Below are 20366 nucleotides of genomic sequence, written 5' to 3' on the forward strand. Positions count from 1 at the left end.
CAAGCACAAGGCACCCCACGCAGTGTGCCCATCTACATGGATGGGAGCCTGGCCTTCCAGAGGGTGCTAGCACAAGGCATCCCGCGCAGTGTGCCTGCCTGCATGGGTGGGAGCCCGGCTGTGACCTTCCAGAGAAAGCAAGCACAAGGCATCCCGCACAGTGTGCCTGCCTGCATGGATGGATGGGAGCCCAGCTGTGACCTTCCAGAGGGTGCAAGCACAAGGCATTCCGCACAGTGTTCCCACCTGCATGGGTGGGAGCCCGGCTGTGACCTTCCAGAGGGAGCAAGCACAAGGCATCCCCGCGCAGTGTGCCTGCCTGCATGGATGGATGGGAGCCCAGCTGTGACCTTCCAGAGGGTGCAAGCACAAGACATCCCACGCAGTGTGCCTGCCTGCATGGATGGGAGCCAAGCTGTGACCTTCCAGAGGGTGCAAGCACAAGGCATCCCCCATGCAGTGTGTCTGCCTGCATGGATGGGAGCCCGGCTGTGACCTTTTTAGAGGGTGCAGCGCTGGCTTGATTGTCGGGAAAAGGATGTGGGGAGCCTGGGGAGGACCCAGAGGGGATACAGATCTGACCTGTGCTTTATTTTAAATTATATCTTTAACACTTGCTATGGAATAAATAGAAGATGAACAAAACCAACTACTAATTAGGCTTAATACTATATGTAGCCATGTTTATCCCATCATCCCACCTCAGCTCAGGGACTTGCTTTACAAACCAATGCGCTGAGTAGCATGAAAGAGCCCCGGGACTCTGTATAATATGCTGCCAGGTGCGTCTAGCAAGAAATAAACCACAACCAAAACATTTCCCACACTCAGTGCAGTAATAGAGCTTCTCACTTGTGATGGTCAAGTAGATGCAAATAACTTCGAGTTGATGCACATTTATGAAAATAGTTATGCAAATTTATTCAGCTTGAAAATGAACCCATCGAATTTTACCTCAGCGGGATTTGATTGCATCATTTTCGAGCAGCATAAAAATGTTGTACAAATTTGCATCAACTCGAAGTTATTTGCATCTACTTGACCATCACTACTTCTCACCAGCTATGTAAGAGGGATAAGCGGAACTGAACAAGCCTGTTATTGGCCGCTGCACTCCACTCTCCATACTCCCTACTTCCAGCTGTGTTGGGGAGATGGAGAGCAGTATGCTGCGGCCAGTTCAGGTTCACTAAAAGAGAAGTTATGTTTCACTGACTCTTACTTACCAGCTTTGTGTGATCGCTCATGTCTGAGAAGATTTGATTTATGTAAAAAACATTTCCCACACTCAGCACATGAAAACGGCTTCTCTCCAGTGTGAGATCTCTCATGGAGGACAAGGTATGATTTCTGTACAAAACATTTCCCACACTCAGCACATGTATAAGGCTTCACACCAGTGTGAAATCTCTCATGACTGACAAGAGTTGATTTCTGTACAAAACATTTCCCACACTCAGCACATGAATATAGCTTCTCTCCAGTGTGAGATCTCTCATGCATGACAAGCTTTGATTTACATCCAAAACATTTCCCACATTCAGCACATGAATAAACACCAGTGTGAGATATTTCATGTCTGGCCAATTCTGATTTACATACAAAACATTTCCCACACTCAGCACATGAATATGGCTTCTCTCCAGTGTGAGATCTCTCATGGAGAACAAGATGTGATTTCCGTACAAAACATTTCCCACACTCAGCACATGAATATGGCTTCTCTCCAGTGTGAGATCTCTCATGACGGACAAGCTTTGATTTACATCCAAAACATTTCCCACATTCAGCACATGAATAGGGCTTCTCACCAGTATGAGATCTCTCATGGCGGACAAGATTTGCTTTCTGTGCAAAAAAATTCCCACACTCAGCACATGAATAGGGCTTCTCACCAGTATGAGATCTCTCATGAATGACAAGCTCTGATTTCTGGACAAAACATTTCCCACACTCAGCACATGCATATGGCTTCTCTCCAGTGTGAATTCTCTTGTGTATGACAAGGTATGATTTTTTCACAAAACATTTCCCACATAGGGAACAGGAATGAGACCCTCCAGCAGGGGGAGAGCTGTGCTGGGTATGAGGCCCCTCAGAATTATACAGGTGAGGGTGGTCTGGGGGAATATTTGGGGTAACCAGGATATCTGCAGGAGACTCTTGTCCAGTGACATCATCATCCGCTGTACAGTCTGTGGATACAGAGAGACGAGTCTCTGAGAGGTTCCTGATGCCGGGACTCTGCGCTGCAAATAGAGAAAAATCATCACTTCCTGTTAGATAATTCTGAGGGGAGAAACAATTATCATTAGGGATGGTCAGTGAGCTGCTGATAATTCCAAGTTGAGGCAAAGTTTGTGCAGACTGGAATTGGACCAGATGCAGCAGCTGCATAACATGGCATAAAATTAGCATGCAGTTTGCACCATCTCAGAGTTATTGGCATGTCACTGACCATCACAAGTTATCAGCCTGACTGAGAACTGCAGAAGGTGCAGCTCATTACAGGCGGCCAATCACATGACTACAACTTTGGCTTGCATGAAAATGTTATGTAGCTGGGAGTTCAGCCAATCAAATGCATTTCCTGACAAATCTGATTATCTGCATACAATCTGCATGACATTTGCATACACGTCAGAGTTATTGGCATCTCACTGACCCCTCCCACACCTAAAGCATAGGCCATACATTGAGCAGCAGTGAATGTAGAGCTTGATGAGACAGTGGAAGCAATGTGTTACTCCTGTGACAACAGACCTATATGTACTTATAGCAAGAGATCTGTGTTATGTTTGTAGAGCAATGTGGTGTCACTTCCACATTCTTATTACCGCTGTGTCCTCGTGTCACTCATATGCCCCGTGTAATGTACATGTTTCTCTCTCTTATTCCCAATTAAGCAAATACGGAAACTGTGACTGGGGATGGTCTGACATTTCCATCAAAGCGCCGACTTCCAGAACAGAAATGCCGCAATGTCAGAATGCCGCATTACAGCAACTCGGAAATGTCAGCCAATCACTGAGCACAGAAGCATCGGACCAATCAGAGAATGCAGAATATTTCTGTGGAAATGGGAATCCCGAGGGATGCCTCCGCACTCTCTGATTGGTCCAATACTACCGAATATTTCCCAGTCCTGTGATTGGACTTACATTTCAGAAAATTACCATAAAAAAAGGGAACACCACGGTCATCTCAGGCTCATCAGTGTACTGCGATTTACATGCGGAAATGTGCAAATTATACGTACATCCACAATTATAGCTTACATTAAATATAGCAGAATTAACTGGCCAATCGGATTCTCTACCAATCCGGAGCAATTATAGGCCCTAGCAACCAGGTCCTAGCAACCTATCACAGACTATCCCACCCCTCTTGTATATAAGAGAGGTGAGACTGTCAACCATTTTGTGGGCTCAGTGAGGAGGAGGATATTGAGGGGGACAGTGCGCTGCATTGTGCTGCAGAGAATCAGTTGTGTGTGGATTGAGTTGTGTGACAGAATCTGGTGAGTTGTGAGATAGCGAGTGAGTGAGGAGTGAGTAGACAGACAGATTGTAGTGCACTAGTGAGTGAGAAGGAGGAGTTTGCTGAAGTTAGTGTGATGGAGCAGAAAGTCAGATGTGAGTGTAGAGAGGCCTAGTGACAGTGAGAGAGGGTGTGCTGTAGTGTGATAGAGAGAGCAGAGGCAGATTGTAGTGTAGTGCAGGGCCTGACTTGTACTTTTTACTGCCCAAAGCCAAACTGTCACCAGCTGCCCCTGACCAACAACATCTCCTGACCGACATCTTCCAACATAGGTAGCCAAATGCTTCCCTGGCTCCACTGCAATACAGATAGCCAGTCACACCCCCACCCCTGCTGGACAGGTGGCCAGATGTCAAATGGCCAGATGTTTTTCCCCTCCCCATGCAGAATACAGTAGATGCCCAGATGCCCCCCCTCCCCCCTTGAAGCTTAGGTAGCCTGTCAGTCCCTTCCAATGCTAAAGCTTCCTCTTCCCCTCCTCCTCCATCAGCTGCCACTGTGCATCGCTTTCTGCCACCAGCATATATCACATGTGGCTCGTCGCCACATTACCGGCAAATCACAAGATGGGAAATGCTGACTGCAGAAAGAGATGCACAGCGGCAGCTGATGATGGAGGAAGGGAAGAGGAAGCTTTAGCATTGGAGGCGAGCGGAGAGGGGAGTGACTGGCGGTGCTGCTGTGTGGAGGAGGGAGGGGGAAACATCTGGCAAGCGACTCTCTGCCCGCAAGGCAGGTGTGAGGAAACGCGGAAAAGCCGCCGTCAGTACTCAGAGTGAAAATACATATATCCAGGCACATCGCCTCTAGTTAGGACATTAAATAAGTTATTACGGAAAGGGAGGTGCTGAAGGGGGTGTGGCTAGAAACAGCAAAAATCAATTAACCCTTCGCACTCTCACATGCAAATGTTCAAACAAATGCATTCACAGATTTACTCATCCAGGCACAACTGTTATCCCTACAGCTAAATTAAAAGCCAGGGTTTTAGTTCACAGAAGAATGCATTCTTATGCTTAGTCACCTATACTGCGCAGAAGTACCCAGGTAAACATAGGTGTCCTAACTCTGGCCCTGTAACATGCATAGTGCAGACATGCAAACACATTCATTGCATTAAACCTATCAATGGATTAGGAGCACACATCCTAACTTCCTCTCCTGGGAAAGACGGTGCATCTTACCAATCGCACAAGGGAGCTAACGTTATGTGTCCATGTGCACCATGCGCATACACCAGCATAAGCTGTGTGCATGCTGACAAATACATACAGGGGAAGGAGGGAGTGCACTGAATTAGACCCTAGCCACAGGGGTCAGTAGTAAAATGGAAATACATATATCCAGGCACATCGCCTCTAGTTAGGACATTAAATAAATTATTAGGGAAAGGGAGGTGCTGAAGGGGGTGTGGCTAGAAAACAGCAAAAATCTATTAACCCTTCGCACACTCACATGCAAATGTTCAAACAAATGCATGTGAGTGTGCGAAGGGTTAATAGATTTTTGCAGTACTCAGAGTGAGGCGGCTGTTTCCGCGTCCAACATGGCGACACAACGCGGAGAAACCGCCGCATGCCGCATGGGCAGAGCGGTGGAGTCCGCGTTGGATGCGGCAGATTGCGTGCATGACAATGTTAATGACAGTGTGGTTGGACGCAGGGAGGCCGCCGCTTGCTTGGAGAGCAGCGCGGCGGGTCCCGCGCCCGAGTCAGCAGATACATTGCAAAACATGTCTGGTGTGGCTGGGACTGATAGTCCACACAGGTTCAGAAGGACGCGCGCGCGCTGAGAGGCAGAGTTTATATGACAGCCAGAGGAGAGTCAGCTGATCAAGCTGGTCAGCTGACATTTTCACCAGTTCTCATTGGTCCAGCACTTAGAGGTGGCGCTGGAGAGCGCTATAGTATATATACTGGGTGCTGGTCATTTCTCTGGTGTCTGGCGTTGCAATCACTACGTGGTAGCACTCAGACCTTGTCAGTATCTGTGTTCTAGATCAGTTTCCAAAGGTGTTGATGATCACGGAGCTCACACCTTAGCTTAGGAATATTGTATTGTATTATTTGCTATGACCTTCTGCCTGCCTGACCATTCCTCTGATTTCTGATTCTGTATCTTGCTATTCTGATATCCTGTTGCCAAACTCTGCTCGTTCCTGGACTCTGTATCTGCCTCCTGATTCTGTACCTTGCTATTCTGATACTCTGTTGCCAAACTCTGCCTGTCCATTGGATTACGTATCGGTCTCCTGAATCTGTACCTTATCTGTCTGTGTGTTAACGACCTGGCTTGCTCGACCTCGAGAACTGGCCTTACTGTTAGAGGCAGTTCCCAGACCTGTTAGTGACACCCTCACTGGTGTCACTCACACTCTCTGTCCTTCCTTCTCTCAGCCTAGCTCCTCCCCCGGGAGAGTCTAGGCTAACGGAAGGAACGTACTTCTGTGCAGTATTCCTTACTGCTTCTGTACCTACTTCTGAGGTACAGTCCTCAAAGTATTACTGTCGCACCTAACACTCTCTTGTCTCAGGTGTCCAGAGGTTAGAGATATATCTGATTATCGGTGATACTGCAGATCATCAATAATCGGGTATATATCTGCATTCTCGGTGATACTGCAGATCACCGGTAATCAGACCCTCTCTGTGTTACACCGATCGTTACAGCAGGTAATTTCCAGCTGCCCACAGCTATTGTGAAGGATCCAAATAATGAAGCAAGGCTGGCAGCCACGGACCGGGTCTGGCAAGCAGCCAAACACACTACACAGCCAGCCACGGGCAACAGCAGGAGAGTTCTGCGGTTAGGCGCTCACCCGATCTCTCCGTGCACTGCAGGCTTGCAATTGAAAATTCGATTGCAAACTACACATTTTCAGCCCACTACCCAACTGCCCTTGCTCCCGTGGCGCCCTAGGCCATGACCTACAGTGGTTTGCAAATATATTCGGCCCCCTTGAAGTTTTCCACATTTTGTCACATTACTGCCACAAACATGAATCAATTTTATTGCAATTCCACGTGAAAGACCAATACAAAGTGGTGTACACGTGAGAAGTGGAACGAAAATCATACACGATTCCAAACATTTTTTTACAAATCAATAACTGCAAAGTGGGGTGTGCATAATTATTCAGCCCCCTTAGGTCTGAGTGCAGTCAGTAGCCCATAGACATTGCCTGATGAGTGCTGATGACTAAATAGAGTGCCCTTCTGTGTAATCTAATGTCAGTACAAATACAGCTGCTCTGTGACGGCCTCAGAGGTTGTCTAAGAGAATATTGGGAGCAACAACACCATGAAGTCCAAAGAACACACCACACAGGTCAGGGATAAAGTTGAGAAATTTAAAGTAGGCTTAGGCTACAAAAAGATTTCCAAAGCCTTTACCATCCCACGGAGCACTGTTCAAGCGATCATTCAGAAATGGAAGGAGTATGGCACAACTGTAAACCTACCAAGACAAGGCCGTCCACCTAAACTCACAGACCGAACAAGGAGATCGCTGATCAGAAATGCAGTGAAGAGGCCCATGGTGACTCTGGACAAGCTGCAGAGATCTACAGCTCAGGTGGGGGAATCTGTCCAAAGGACAACTATTAGTCATGCACTGCACAAAGTTGGCCTTTATGGAAGAGTGGCAAAAAGAAACCCATTGTTAACAGAAAAGCATAAGAAGTCCCGTTTGCAGTTGGCCACAAGCCATGTGGGGGACACAGCAAACATGTGGAAGAAGGTGCTCTGGTCAGATGAGACCCAAATGGAACTTTTTGTCCAAAATGCAAAATGCTATGTGTGGCAGAAAACTAACACTGCACATCACTCAGAACACACCATCTCCACTGTCAAATATAGTGGTGGCAGCATCATGCTCGGGGGGTGGGGGTGGGGGGGATGCATCTCTTCAGCAGGGACAGGGAAGCTGGTCAGAGTTAATGGAAAGATGGATGGAGCCAAATACAGGGCAATCTTGGAAGAAAACCTCTTGGAGACTGCAAAAGACTTAAGACTGAAATGAAAGTTCACCTTCCAGCAAGACAAAGACCATAAACATAAAGCCAGGGCAACAATGGAACGGTTTAAAACAAAACATATCCATGTGTTAGAATGGCCCAGTCAAAGTCCAGATCTAAATCCAATCGAGAATTTGTGGCAAGATCTGAAAACTGCTGTTCACAAACGCTGTCCATCTAATCTGACTGAGCTGGAGCTGTTTTGCAAAAAAGAAAGGGCAAGGACTTCAGTCTCTAGATGTGCAAAGCTGGTAGAGACATACCCTAAAAGACTGGCAGCTGTAATTGCAGCAAAAGAAGGTTCTACAAAGTATTGACTCAGAGGGCTGAATAATTACGCACACCCCACTTTGTAGTTATTTATTTGTAAAAAATGTTTGGAATCATGTATGATTTTCATTCCACTTCTCACGTGTACACCACTTTGTAATGGTCTTTCATGTGGAATTCCAATAAAATTTATTCATGTTTGTGGCAGTAATGTGACAAAATGTGGAAAGCTTCAAGGGGGCCAAATACTTTTGCAAACCACTGTATGTGGCCTTGGCTTAAATCCGGCCCTGGTGTAGTGAGTCACTAGTGAGTGAGTGAGAAGGTTAGCTGTAGTGTGTCAGCGAGAGAGTTCGTTTGTGCTTGAGTGTAGTGAGTAATAGTGAGTGAGCGTTAGCGTAGTGAGTAATAGTGAGTGAGCGTTAGCGTAGTGAGTAATAGTGAGTGAGCGTTAGTGTAGTGAGTAATAGTGAGTGAGCGTTAGCGTAGTGAGTAATAGTGAGTGAGCGTTAGTGTAGTGAGTAATAGTGAGTGAGCGTTAGCGTAGTGAGTAATAGTGAGTGAGCGTTAGCGTAGTGAGTAATAGTGAGTGAGCGTTAGTGTAGTGAGTAATAGTGAGTGAGCGTTAGTGTAGTGAGTAATAGTGAGTGAGCGTTAGTGTAGTGAGTAATAGTGAGTGAGCGTTAGTGTAGTGAGTAATAGTGAGTGAGCGTTAGTGTAGTGAGTAATAGTGAGTGAGCGTTAATGTAGTGAGTTTCCCTTTTTTAGTTACTTGATTTTTTTTTCTTTTATTTCAAATTTGATTTATTTTAATTTTTTTTTATAAATATTGTGATTTGAATTTTATTTGATTAGAAAGTTTCTGCATTCTTTTCATTTCATTTTTATCGGTTTCATTCATTTTCATTTTCTTTTTACTTTACTTTTATTTATTTTTTTATTTTGTAATTTTATTTTTTCCTGCATTTTAGTTGACACATTTTCTGTTCATAAAATATAGATAGATTAGTGTTTTAGTTAGAGAGCGAGTTAGAGAGCGTTCACACAACTCGTTCTTTCCCAATTTATGGGGGTTTTTGTGCTCACCAAGCCCCCCAATCCCTGAGCTGCCCCAATACATTTGTAGCGTTTCACCCCCTATATGCTTGTTTACAATGAAGCACAGCAAGGGTGATGACACTCCAAGCCACAGGTAAAATGATGGTGGATGAGGCGGGTCCTTGTCTAGACATCAGCAGGCAAGGCCAACCCCATCACATTTACAACCTGTACAAGGAGATGAGGAGGTGGTGGTTGGCAGCAACAAGCCCACTGATCAGGGAATTTTTCCCTATCTATTCGGTACACAATTGGTCAGCAGCAGGCGGCCTCTATGGTGGATTGGATTTGATGTGAAACCCTCCACCCAATTTGAGGAATTAGCAGCAGCAAGAGGCTCTCTTCTTCCTCTAACCATCACTCTGTACATCATGTGCAGCCTGAACAGTCCCACTGCACGCCATCCCCCTCTGTACACCAGGCTGGAAGCAGCATCCAGGCCTCATCAGCTGTCTCCTCCCCCCAGTTTGCCACCCAGCGCCAGGCCTTTTTCCCAGAAAACATTCGCTCAACTGACCCAACAGTGATCCGCAACAATGAGCTCCAGGCAAGATTGCTGGTCCAACAGCTCTCTGCCCTATCAGCTGGGAAAAGTGCCCCCTTCCACCAACTGATGAGGAGCGGTTTGGTGCCACAATGGCAGATCCACAGCCTCCATTTTATACCAATGAATAAGTAAACAAAATTGTACATAAGCGATCACAAGTGATGAAATACACAGTCTCAGGAGACTAATGGAACACCAGTCCACAAACGGTGGAGCGCTCCCTGGCTATTTGTGTCTAGCTTCAAAAGATGAAAGAACTAATTGGGTTAGCGCTCAAAGATAGTCTCTGCTGTAAAAGATGTTCAAACCCGGTAGATGATAATCAGGAAATGCAACAGCATAACATCAGTGGGGCTATAGCTCCCCCAATGGAGCGGCGCAGCGTCTGACGTCACTAGATGCAGTGATTGGTCGATGCGCTTACACTCTGATCTAGCGGCGGTTTTCGTGGATTTGCAAGCTGGGGTAACGCTTCGGTAGCTGATCCATTTAGCTCATATAGCTGCTTGGTAACCCCCAGTCCTGCGTAGCCACCTGCTGTTACCTGTTATTTAGGCTTTAAGGTATAGAACACACTTTCCACACACTTTAACAGGCCTAACCTTCTCCAGGCCCGGAAGCAGGTGCCGCACTCCCGCAGGTACACCACTCCTGCATACACTTGTACTAGATGAAAAAAGGAGACAGCACACAGGTTGCTTCTTCAGGTAATCTGTACTCAAACCACACAGTTACAGAGAACACAAGGACATGACATGTTTCGGGTGTAGCCCTTCCTCAGGAACATGTCATGTCCTTGTGTGCTCTGTAACTGTACGGTTTGAACACAGATTACCTGAAGAAGCAACCTGTGTGTTTTTTAGGCTTTGCCTGTTTTTAACTTTTTTAATAAACTTGGGATTAATCCCTTAAGAACTTTTATGCTATGTGCAGCTTTTCTCTTTACCTGGAGGCAACAGCAACACCCTATCTGAGAAGCGAGCTGGAAGTGGTCGGCGCTGAGGTGCACAGGTTGACAGAGAGGCTGAGGGTTGGCCCACTTAGGCCATACAGTCTGGTGAGTCTCTCTGCGTTGGGGGAGCTATAGCTCCACTGATATTATGCTGTTACATTTGCTGATTATCATCTACTGGCTTTGAACAACTTTTACAGCAGAGACTATCTTTGAGCGCTAACCCAATTAGTTCTTTCATCCATTTTTTACCAGGGATGTCATCCCAGCCTCACACAAGCATGCAGTAGAATCTGTATCCCGATGGTTAGACCACACAGTAAGAGGTAGAGGGCACCTCAATACAGATGCCTGGAGCAGCAGACATAGGCAGGGATGGTACCTCACTTTCACTGACCATTGGGTCACCCTACATGGTGCTGGGAAGGGAAGGAGTCGTGGGCGGCATTAGGTCTGGTGGAGCCGCCTGCAGGTTAAGGGGAGGCCAGTCTAACTCCCATCTGCCACCTCCTCTGTCCCAGGTAGTGTTGGGTGTAATGACTTGTGATTTATAGATATCTTTAATGACAAATCGTAATTGTGGACTATGGCACCATAGTCATAATCAGCTGCGATTACATATTCTGACTACGAGTGCACCAGTAATTATGGATGGAAGTGCATTTTCTTTCAGTTTGGGACCAATCAGAATGTCCTCAGCATGTCCCTAGCAGCCAATAGGAATGAGTTGAGCTCACCCACCCTTCCCTATGGCGGATGCCATCTTGGATTACCTCCATGCTGTTACTCAGTACTCTGTGAGAGGTTGTGTTAGAGAGCAGTGCTGTGTACAGGGCTGTGGAGTCGAAGAGTCTAGGAATCGGAGTCAGAGGAATTTTGGGTACCTGGAGAAGGAGTCAGTGGTTTCATAAACTAAGGAATCAAATTTTTTTTTACCAATTCCACAGCCCTGACTGTGTTTTTGCATTTTGTGATCGATTTGTGCTCATTTGATACTCGCTGAACCTGTTATTGATAGTTTAGTGATTCAGTTAGAGATAGAGTGCTTACTAATTGTTAGCTTTGCCATTTAATTAGTGTTAGCTTATTGAACTAGTAAGAGTTTTTGAATCTGGATAATACCGTTTATTGGCTAACTTAGAAGAAAAGGAGTAAGCTTTAGGCTAATATGCACATGTAGAATACACAGTTTATAGCAGTGATGGCTAAACTTGGCACTCCAGCTGTGACAAAACTACAAATCCCATCATGCCTCTGCCTCCCTGAGTTATGCTTAGATCTTTAAAAACACACGATTGGTTCGCACGATGGCCAGGGGCCCCGGACCTCTCTCACTGGCCGGGGCCCCAAGGCCAATGCGCGATACCTGGAGGGGAGTGCAGGTGGGCCTGGACCTCTCACACCCAGGCTCTGGACCTCTCACAGCCAGTGAGAGAGGTCCGGGGCCCCTGGCCATCGTGCGAACCAATCGTGTGTTTTTAAACGTTTTTTTCAGCTCTAGGACATGGCGGACAGGTGAGCGGTTAGGGAGGGACCCCTGTGGGAGGGATGCCTGCACGGGGCGGTCCTGCTAGTGACGCAATCTTGCGATTTGCGTCCAACTGAAGCCTCCCACCTGAATGCTAATGGCTGCTAGATGTGGTATGGCAGGTAAAGGGTGTATGACAGTGCATCCTGATTGGCTGACGAGCACCTGCTGACGACTCAAATGTAGCTGCATGCATGTATTGCTGTGTTCTATTGCTTGTGTGTGTCGAATTTAGCATTCAGTATGGAGGCAGTGTTGGTGGGTTTTCTGGATGTGAGAGGTCCAGAGCCTGGGTGTGAGAGGTCCAGGCCCACCTGCACTCCCCTCCAGGTATCGCGCATTGGCCTTGGGGCCCCGGCCAGTGAGAGAGGTCCGGGGCCCCTGGCCATCGTGCGAACCAATCGTGTGTTCTTAAACGTTTTTTTCAGCTCTAGGACATGGCGGACAGGTGAGCGGTTAGGGAGGGACCCCTGTGGGAGGGATGCCTGCACGGGGCGGTCCTGCTAGTGACGCAATCTTGCGATTTGCGTCCAACTGAAGCCTCCCACCTGAATGCTAATGGCTGCTAGATGTGGTATGGCAGGTAAAGGGTGTATGACAGTGCATCCTGATTGGCTGACGAGCACCTGCTGACGACTCAAATGTAGCTGCATGCATGTATTGCTGTGTTCTATTGCTTGTGTGTGTCGAATTATGCTTAGATCTGTCAGAGTATTGCAATGCCTCATGGGACTTGTAGTTCCACCACAGCTGGAGTGCCAAGGTTAGCCATCACTGGCTAATATGCCTGGGATGAAGAGGAAAAAAACGAGGCACTGAAGCAATGAAAGTGTTTCGCTTAGAAAAGCTTCTTCAGAGGCGCGTGGTAAACCTTTACCACGCGCCTCTGAAGAAGCTTTTCTAAGCGAAACAGCTGTCAGGCCTCCTCCTCACCCCCACTGTATACCCCGCTGTGTCTACAACCTAGGATTAAAGGTACACTTTCATTGCTTCAGTGCCTCGTTTTTTCCTCTTCATCCCATACATCATTGTTTGTTCCCGGGAGCACGCTGCAAGATGAAGTACGTGATCCAGGTTAACCCTTGACCTCCCTACCCGCAACTAGTGCCAGTCTGTCTTTTTCCTTATTGTTGCAATACTGGCTAATATGCACTGGACATTAAAAGGAGATACATTTATCACTTACCAATGCTCATCCCAGTAATAATGTCCTCTTCTTCTTCCTCTTTACTAGTCCTTATGTCACTCTCCTCCGTAGACTGCTGATCACTCCTCACATATGTTTCATCTTCGTTTTTAATTGTCTTCATCCTGCCACCCTCCTCCATAGACTGCTGATCACTCCTCACATATGTCTCTCCTTCCTTTTTAATTGTCCCCATCATGCCACCCTCCTCCATAAAATGCTGATCACTCCTCACATAGCTTTCTTCTTCTTCCTCTTTAACTGTTCTCATCATGCTACCCTCCTCAGTAGACTGCTGATCACTCCTCACACATGTCTCTTCTTCATCCTCTTTATTTGTCCCCATCATTTCACCCTCCTCCACAGATTGTTCATCACTCTTCACATATGTCTCTTCTTCTTCTTTAATTGTCCCCATCATGCCACCCTCCTCCATAGACTGCTGATCACTCCTCACAAAGGTCTCTCCTTCTTCCTCTTTAATTGTCCCCATCATGCCACCCTCCTCCATAGACTGCTGATTGCTCCTCACATACGTCTCTTGTTCTTTTAGCTCAGATCTGATTTATAAAAATGATAAATTGCAACAGTAAAATATTAGTACTAATATTCAGAGCACAGAAAAGAACATAATTTGCTAGGAGTGATAATATCCCATAAGCTGTGGTATCTGCACATTCAGCACCACAGTCCTCTCTCCCAGTGTGCCTTGCTCATCATCTGGTGCTTCTCTCCTCCTCTCCATGCACACATTCCTGGGAGGTTACAGCAATGCCGGTGTAATGTCTGATTGCGCTGCCCGGAAGCTCCCTTCCACACTGCGTAACACGCATGCTTAGTGTGAAGTTAATGATGCTGCTGGAGGTAAAATACTAAATATCTCCGCTTCCACACATCATACACTCCCCAAATTTTAAGGGTAAGGAGGGAACCCCCTGAACGACTTCTATGCCACATTGTAGCTCCCGAGCCCCGCTGGTTCAGGAGATAAATTACAGAAACCTATCTCAGGAACCAGCGGGTCTCGGGGGCTGCAATTTGGCATAGAGGTCGTTCTGGGGGTCCCCTCCCTACCCTGAAAGTTGAAGGGGAGTGTAGGATGTGTGGGAGCGGAGATATTTAGTATTTTACCACCATCAGCATCATTCAATAGGAGAGGAAGATGAAGCCGGCACCATCTATGTATTCATGCTCTTTTATTGCAGTATAAAGATAGCAGGCTGTCACACAAAGTGCGACGTTTCGGGGGGATCCCCCTTTATCAAGCGGATGACAGACTGACAAATATACAAAGCATACAACTTTTATATGTACCCACCCACATATCACCCAATCACAGGTCTGAATATACAGACCAATCACAGGACCCAGTGTCGCATGCGGACCTGATGGAGAACAGTGGAAAAGGAAAAGGGGGCCAATAGGACCATGGCGCACTCACCCACACTCCGTAGTGGCTTAACACCGCCGCGTCCCACTACCCAGCGTACCGGACGCCATCAGCGGCAGACTCCGCCCACACTAGGAGGGCCCAGTCTCCGCATTGGTACGCGAACAGAGGCGGAGTGACGCGAACGGCCAGGGGAGTGGCCGGACGCGTACGGAGAGGCGGCTGGAGCGCAAGGCGAACGCCCGCACGTCAGAAAGCGGCGTGCACGCGTTTCGCCAGAGCGGCCAAACGTCCCCCACAAACTCCACCCCAGTCGCGCAACCTAGGCAACCAGACGCCAGGGGGCGAGGCGCAGCGGGGAGGGCCAATCAGAGCGGAGGAGAGGTCAAACTGAAAGAAAAAAGGGGCAGCATCCACATAATATAGTACAATTGACAAAAAACTTTGGTGAACGGATTGCCTGAGCACATCGTTACCTATACATTTTAGGAGTGCCTCCTTCTCTGCATACTACATCATTCAATAGGAAATGTGGCCGCGCAGTGTCCTACTGTGCATGCGGGGCAGCGCAAATCAACAGGCAGCATAATCAGACACAACACCAGCAGCGGTAGATGGACGAGGATGTGAAGAGAGAGCAGCTGGAGATATAGGAAGATAGGAGCTGAGGCCTGCAGCTAATTAGCTATGAATTATCATTACTTATGGCTCTGGCAGCTGATGAACTGGGCAGATGGGACTGCAGCTCCCTATCCTGACCCTACCTGTCCATCACCTACTAACCCCAAACCTTCCAAGAGCCATAGCAACAAATCTCCCAGCGGGGACAGTGCCAATACCAGGACAGAATCAGCAGAGGCCACCCAACCACTGTCCAGCTGCAGCCTCCATCTTCTCTACCTGTCTTACCAGCCACGCCCCTTGTTACCTGGCTCCACCCACCATCCATCATCTTTGTGCAGACTCTAACCTCCAATCCAACACCAGTGGCTCCTGACTGCACATTGGCTTCTTCACATCAGAGATAAAATGGATACAGTCATATGGTGCACCTGTCTCATCTGCTGAAAATGGACACAATGCACAGATCCTGCTCCTTCAGGACCTCCCTCCCTGAGACCTCCACTGATCCACAACAACTCCATTGTACAACATTGTATTCATGACTGTTGCTATGAACAGCTGCTGGGAAAAGCTATCAGGGAAAGTGTCCCCCTTCACAGGGAAGAGATACCGGCCTGCCTTCTATAACGGCTGGGATAAACATGAAACACCTCTGACAGCACAAGAAGTGAGGGAAATCCAGAGATAAGGTAACACAGAGAGTGTGCATACGTGTGAGGCACCAGCTGGAGGTGGGAGCTGCTCTACGAGGATCTTATGGGCTCAGTATTCCATGGCATACAAGATCAGCCAATCAGAGCTCCGCACTATTCACATATTATATTATTCTCTATGTCTCCCTCCCTAAGGGGCAATTATGTAAACTAACCCCCCACATAGATACTTTGTATCATTCTCAGGAATAAAGGCAGACTACCCTAACAATAAAACTACTACTCCCTGCAAGCTCTCTCCATAGAGATGCATGCGCCTGGATTCCTGCTCACACCCTTCATATCACTAAACATTCACCCTTTTGCCATTGATAACATAGCAATGGAGCTCAAGTGGTGGTCTGACTGGTGACTGGTTTGGTGGATGACTAATATCTGGAACACTTGGGAAGCCATCATAACGGCATTAACCACTTCCCGACCGCCTAAGGCACAGAGGCGGCCGGGAGGTGGAGCCCTGAAGGACCGGCTCACCCACAGAGGCGGCGGTCCTTCTAAGGGCATGGGTGGAGCGATCGCGTCATCCGTGACGCGATCCTCCGCCGGCGCCTGTCACCGCTCGCCCGCCGCAACATCCCGCCGGCTATACGGAAGCGCCGGCGGGATGTTAACCCCGCGATCGCCGCATACAAAGTGTATAATACACTTTGTAATGTTTACAAAGTGTATTATACAGGCTGCCTCCTGCCCTGGTGGTCCCAGTGTCCGAGGGACCACCAGGGCAGGCTGCAGCCACCCTAGTCTGCACCCAAGCACACTGATTTCTCCCCCCCCTGCCCCAGATCGCCCACAGCACCCATCAGACCCCCCCCCTGCCCACCCCCCAGACCCCTGTTTGCACCCAATCACCCCCCTAATCACCCATCAATCACTCCCTGTCACTATCTGTCAACGCTATTTTTTTTTATCCCCCCCCCCTGCTCCCTGCCCCCTCCTGATCACCCCCCACCCCTCAGATTCTCCCCAGAGCCCCCCCCCCCCCCAGACCACCCCCCCCCTGTTTACTGTATGCATCTATCCCCCTGATCACCTGTCAATCACCCGTCAATCACCCGTCAATCACCCGTCAATCACCCGTCAATCACCCGTCAATCACCCGTCAATCACCCGTCAATCACCCGTCAATCACCCGTCAATCACCCGTCAATCACCCCCTGTCACTGCCACCCATCAATCAGCCCCTAACCTGCCCCTTGCGGGCAATCTGATCACCCCCCCCCACACCAATAGATCGCCCACAGATCCGACATCAGATCACCTCCCAAATCCATTGTTTACATCTATTCTCTCCTCTAAACACCCACTAATTACCCATTAATCACCCATCAATCACCCCCTATCACCACCTGTCACTTTTACCTATCAGATCAGACCCTAATCTGCCCCTTGCGGGCACCCAATCACCCGCCCACACGCTCAGATTGCCCTCTGACCCCCCCTTATCAATTCACCAGTGCATTAATTACATCTGTTCTTCCCTGTAATAACCCACTGATCACCTGTCAATCACCTGCCAATCACCTATCACCCATCAATCACCCCCTGTCACCCCCTGTCACTGCCACCCATCAATCAGCCCCTAACCTGCCCCTTGCGGGTAATCTGATCACCCACCCACACCATTAGATCGCCCGCAAACCCGCCGTCAGATTACCTCCCAAATGTATCGTTTACATCTGTTATCTTCTCTAAACACCCACTAATTACCCATCAATCACCCATCAATCACCCCCTATCACCACCTGTCACTGTTACCCATCAGATCAGACCCTAATCTGCCCCTTGCGGGCACCCAATCACCCGCCCAGATTGCCCTCAGACCCCCCCTTACCAATTCGCCAGTGCATTAATTACATCTGTCCTTCCCTGTAATAACCCACTGATCACCTGTCAATCACCTGCCAATCACCTATCACCCATCAATCACCCCCTGTCACTGCCACCCAACAATCAGCCCCTAACCTGCCCCTTGCGGGCAATCTGATCACCCACACCAATAGATCGCCCGCAGATCCGACATCAGATCACCACCCAAGCGCAGCGTTTACATCTATTCTCTCCTTTAAACACCCACTTATTACCCATCAATCACCCCCTATCACCACCTGTCACTGTTACCCATCAGATCAGACCCTAATCTGCCCCTTGCGGGCACCCAATCACCCGCCTACACGCTCAGATTGCCCTCAGACCCCCCCCTTATCAATTCGCCAGTGCAATATTTACATCTGTCCTTCCCTGTAATAACCCACTGATCACCTGTCAATCACTTGCCAATCACCTATCACCCATCAATCACCCCCTGTCACTGCCACCCATCAATCACCCCGTCACTGCCACCCATCAATCACCCGCTGTCACTGCCACCCATCAATCAGCCCCTAACCTGCCCCTTGCGGGCAAACTGATCACCCACCCACACCAATAGATCGCCCGCAAATCCGACATCAGATCACCACCCAAGCGCAGTGTTTCCATCTATTCTCTACCCTAAACACCCACTAATTACCCATCAATCACCCCCTGTCACTGCTACCTATCAGATTAGACCCCTATCTGCCCCTAGGGCACTCAATCACCCGCTCACACCCTCAGAATGCCCTCAGACCCCAGCCCTGATCACCTCGCCAGTGCATTGCTTGCATCTATTCCCCCCTCTAATCACACCTTGAGACACCCATCAATCACCTCCTGTCACCCCCTAGCACACCTACCCATCAGATCAGGCCCCAATTTGTCCCGTGTGGGCTCCTGATCACTCGGCCAAACCCTCAGATCCCCCTCAGACCTCCTTCCGATCACCTCCCCAGTGCATTGATTGCATCTATTTTCCCCTCTAACCACCCCCTGAGACACCCATCAATCACCTCCTGTCACCCCCCTAGCACTCCTATCCATCAGATCAGGCCCAATACAACCTGTCATCTAAAAGGCCACCCTGCTTATGACCGGTTCCACAAAATTCGCCCCCTCATAGACCACTTGTCATCAAAATTTGCAGATGCTTATACCCCTGAACAGTCATTTTGAGACATTTGGTTTCCAGACTACTCACGGTTTTGGGCCTGTAAAATGCCAGGGCGGTATAGGAACCCCCACAAGTGACCCCATTTTAGAAAAAAAGACATCCCAAGGTATTCTGTTAGGTGTATGACGAGTTCATAGAAGATTTTATTTTTTGTCAAAAGTTAGCGGAAATTAATTTTTATTGGTTTTTTTTCACAAAGTGTCAATTTTTACTAACTTGTGACAAAAAATAAAATCTTCTATGAACTCGCCATACACCTAACGGAATACCTTGGGGTGTCTTCTTTCTAAAATGGGGTCACTTGTGGGGTTCCTATACTGCCCTGGCATTTTAGGGGCCCTAAACCGCGAGGAGTAGTCTAGAAAACAAATGCTTCAAAATGATCTGTGAATAGGACGTTGGGCCCCTTAGCGCACCTAGGCTGCAAAAAAGTGTCACACATGTGGTACCGCCGTACTCAGGAAAAGTAGTATAATGTGTTTTGGGGTGTATTTTTACACATACCCATGCTGGGTGGGAGAAATTTCTATGTAAATGGACAATTGTGTGTAAAAAAAATCAAACAATTGTCATTTACAGAGATATTTCTCCCACTTAGCATGGGTATGTGTAAAAATACACCCCAAAACGCATTATACTACTTCTCCTGAGTACGGCGGTACCACATGTGTGGCACTTTTTTACACCCTAAGTACGCTAAGGGGCCCAAAGTCCAATGAGTACCTTTAGGATTTCACAGGTCATTTTGCTAAATTTGGTTTCAAGACTACTCCTCACGGTTTAGGGCCCCTAAAATGCCAGGGCAGTATAGGAACCCCACAAATGACCCCATTCTAGAAAGAAGACACCCAAAGGTATTCCGTACGGAGTATGGTGAGTTCATAGAAAATTTTATTTTTTGTCACAAGTTAGCGGAAAATGACACTTTGTGAAAAAAAACTATTAAAATCAATTTCCGCTAACTTGTGACAAAAAAATAAAAACTTCTATGAACTCACCATACTCCTAACGGAATACCTTGGGGTGTCTTCTTTCTAAAATGGGGTCATTAGTGGGGTTCTTATACTGCCCTGGCATTTTAGGGGCCCTAAACCGTGAGGAGTAGTCTTGAAACGAAATTTCTCAAAATGACCTGTGAAATCCTAAAGGTACTCATTGGACTTTGGGCCCTTTAGCGCAGTTAGGGTGCAAAAAAGTGCCACCCATGTGGTATCGCCGTACTCAGGAGAAGTAGTATAATGTGTTTTGTGGTGTATTTTTACACATACCCATGCTGAGTGGGAGAAAGATCTCTGTAAATGGACAATTGTGTGTAAAAAAAATTAACAAATTGTCATTTACAGAGATATTTCTCCCACCCAGCATGGGTATGTGTAAAAATACACCCCAAAACACATTATACTACTTCTCCTGAGTACGGCAATACCACATGTGTGGCACTTTTTTGCAGCCTAACTGCGCTAAGGGGTCCAAAG

At 47.8% G+C, this 20366-nt stretch overlaps 1 protein-coding gene across 1 annotated transcript in view; it reads right to left on the reverse strand.

Moving 5' to 3' along the window:
- LOC137525342 (uncharacterized) overlaps window positions 1–20366 on the reverse strand; it is a 244791-nt gene that overhangs the window by 45499 nt on the left and 178926 nt on the right. Inside the window, exons 20-23 of the mRNA XM_068246396.1 lie at window positions 15497–15590; window positions 13137–13696; window positions 1441–2249; window positions 1227–1326 (exon numbers count right to left, since the gene is read on the reverse strand). Coding sequence (XP_068102497.1) covers window positions 1227–1326; window positions 1441–2249; window positions 13137–13696; window positions 15497–15590 — 1563 coding nt within the window. The remainder of the gene's footprint in view (window positions 1–1226; window positions 1327–1440; window positions 2250–13136; window positions 13697–15496; window positions 15591–20366) is intronic.

The sequence above is a fragment of the Hyperolius riggenbachi genome, chromosome 7 (assembly GCF_040937935.1).
Source record: "Hyperolius riggenbachi isolate aHypRig1 chromosome 7, aHypRig1.pri, whole genome shotgun sequence".
Taxonomy (NCBI): Eukaryota; Metazoa; Chordata; class Amphibia; order Anura; family Hyperoliidae; genus Hyperolius; species Hyperolius riggenbachi.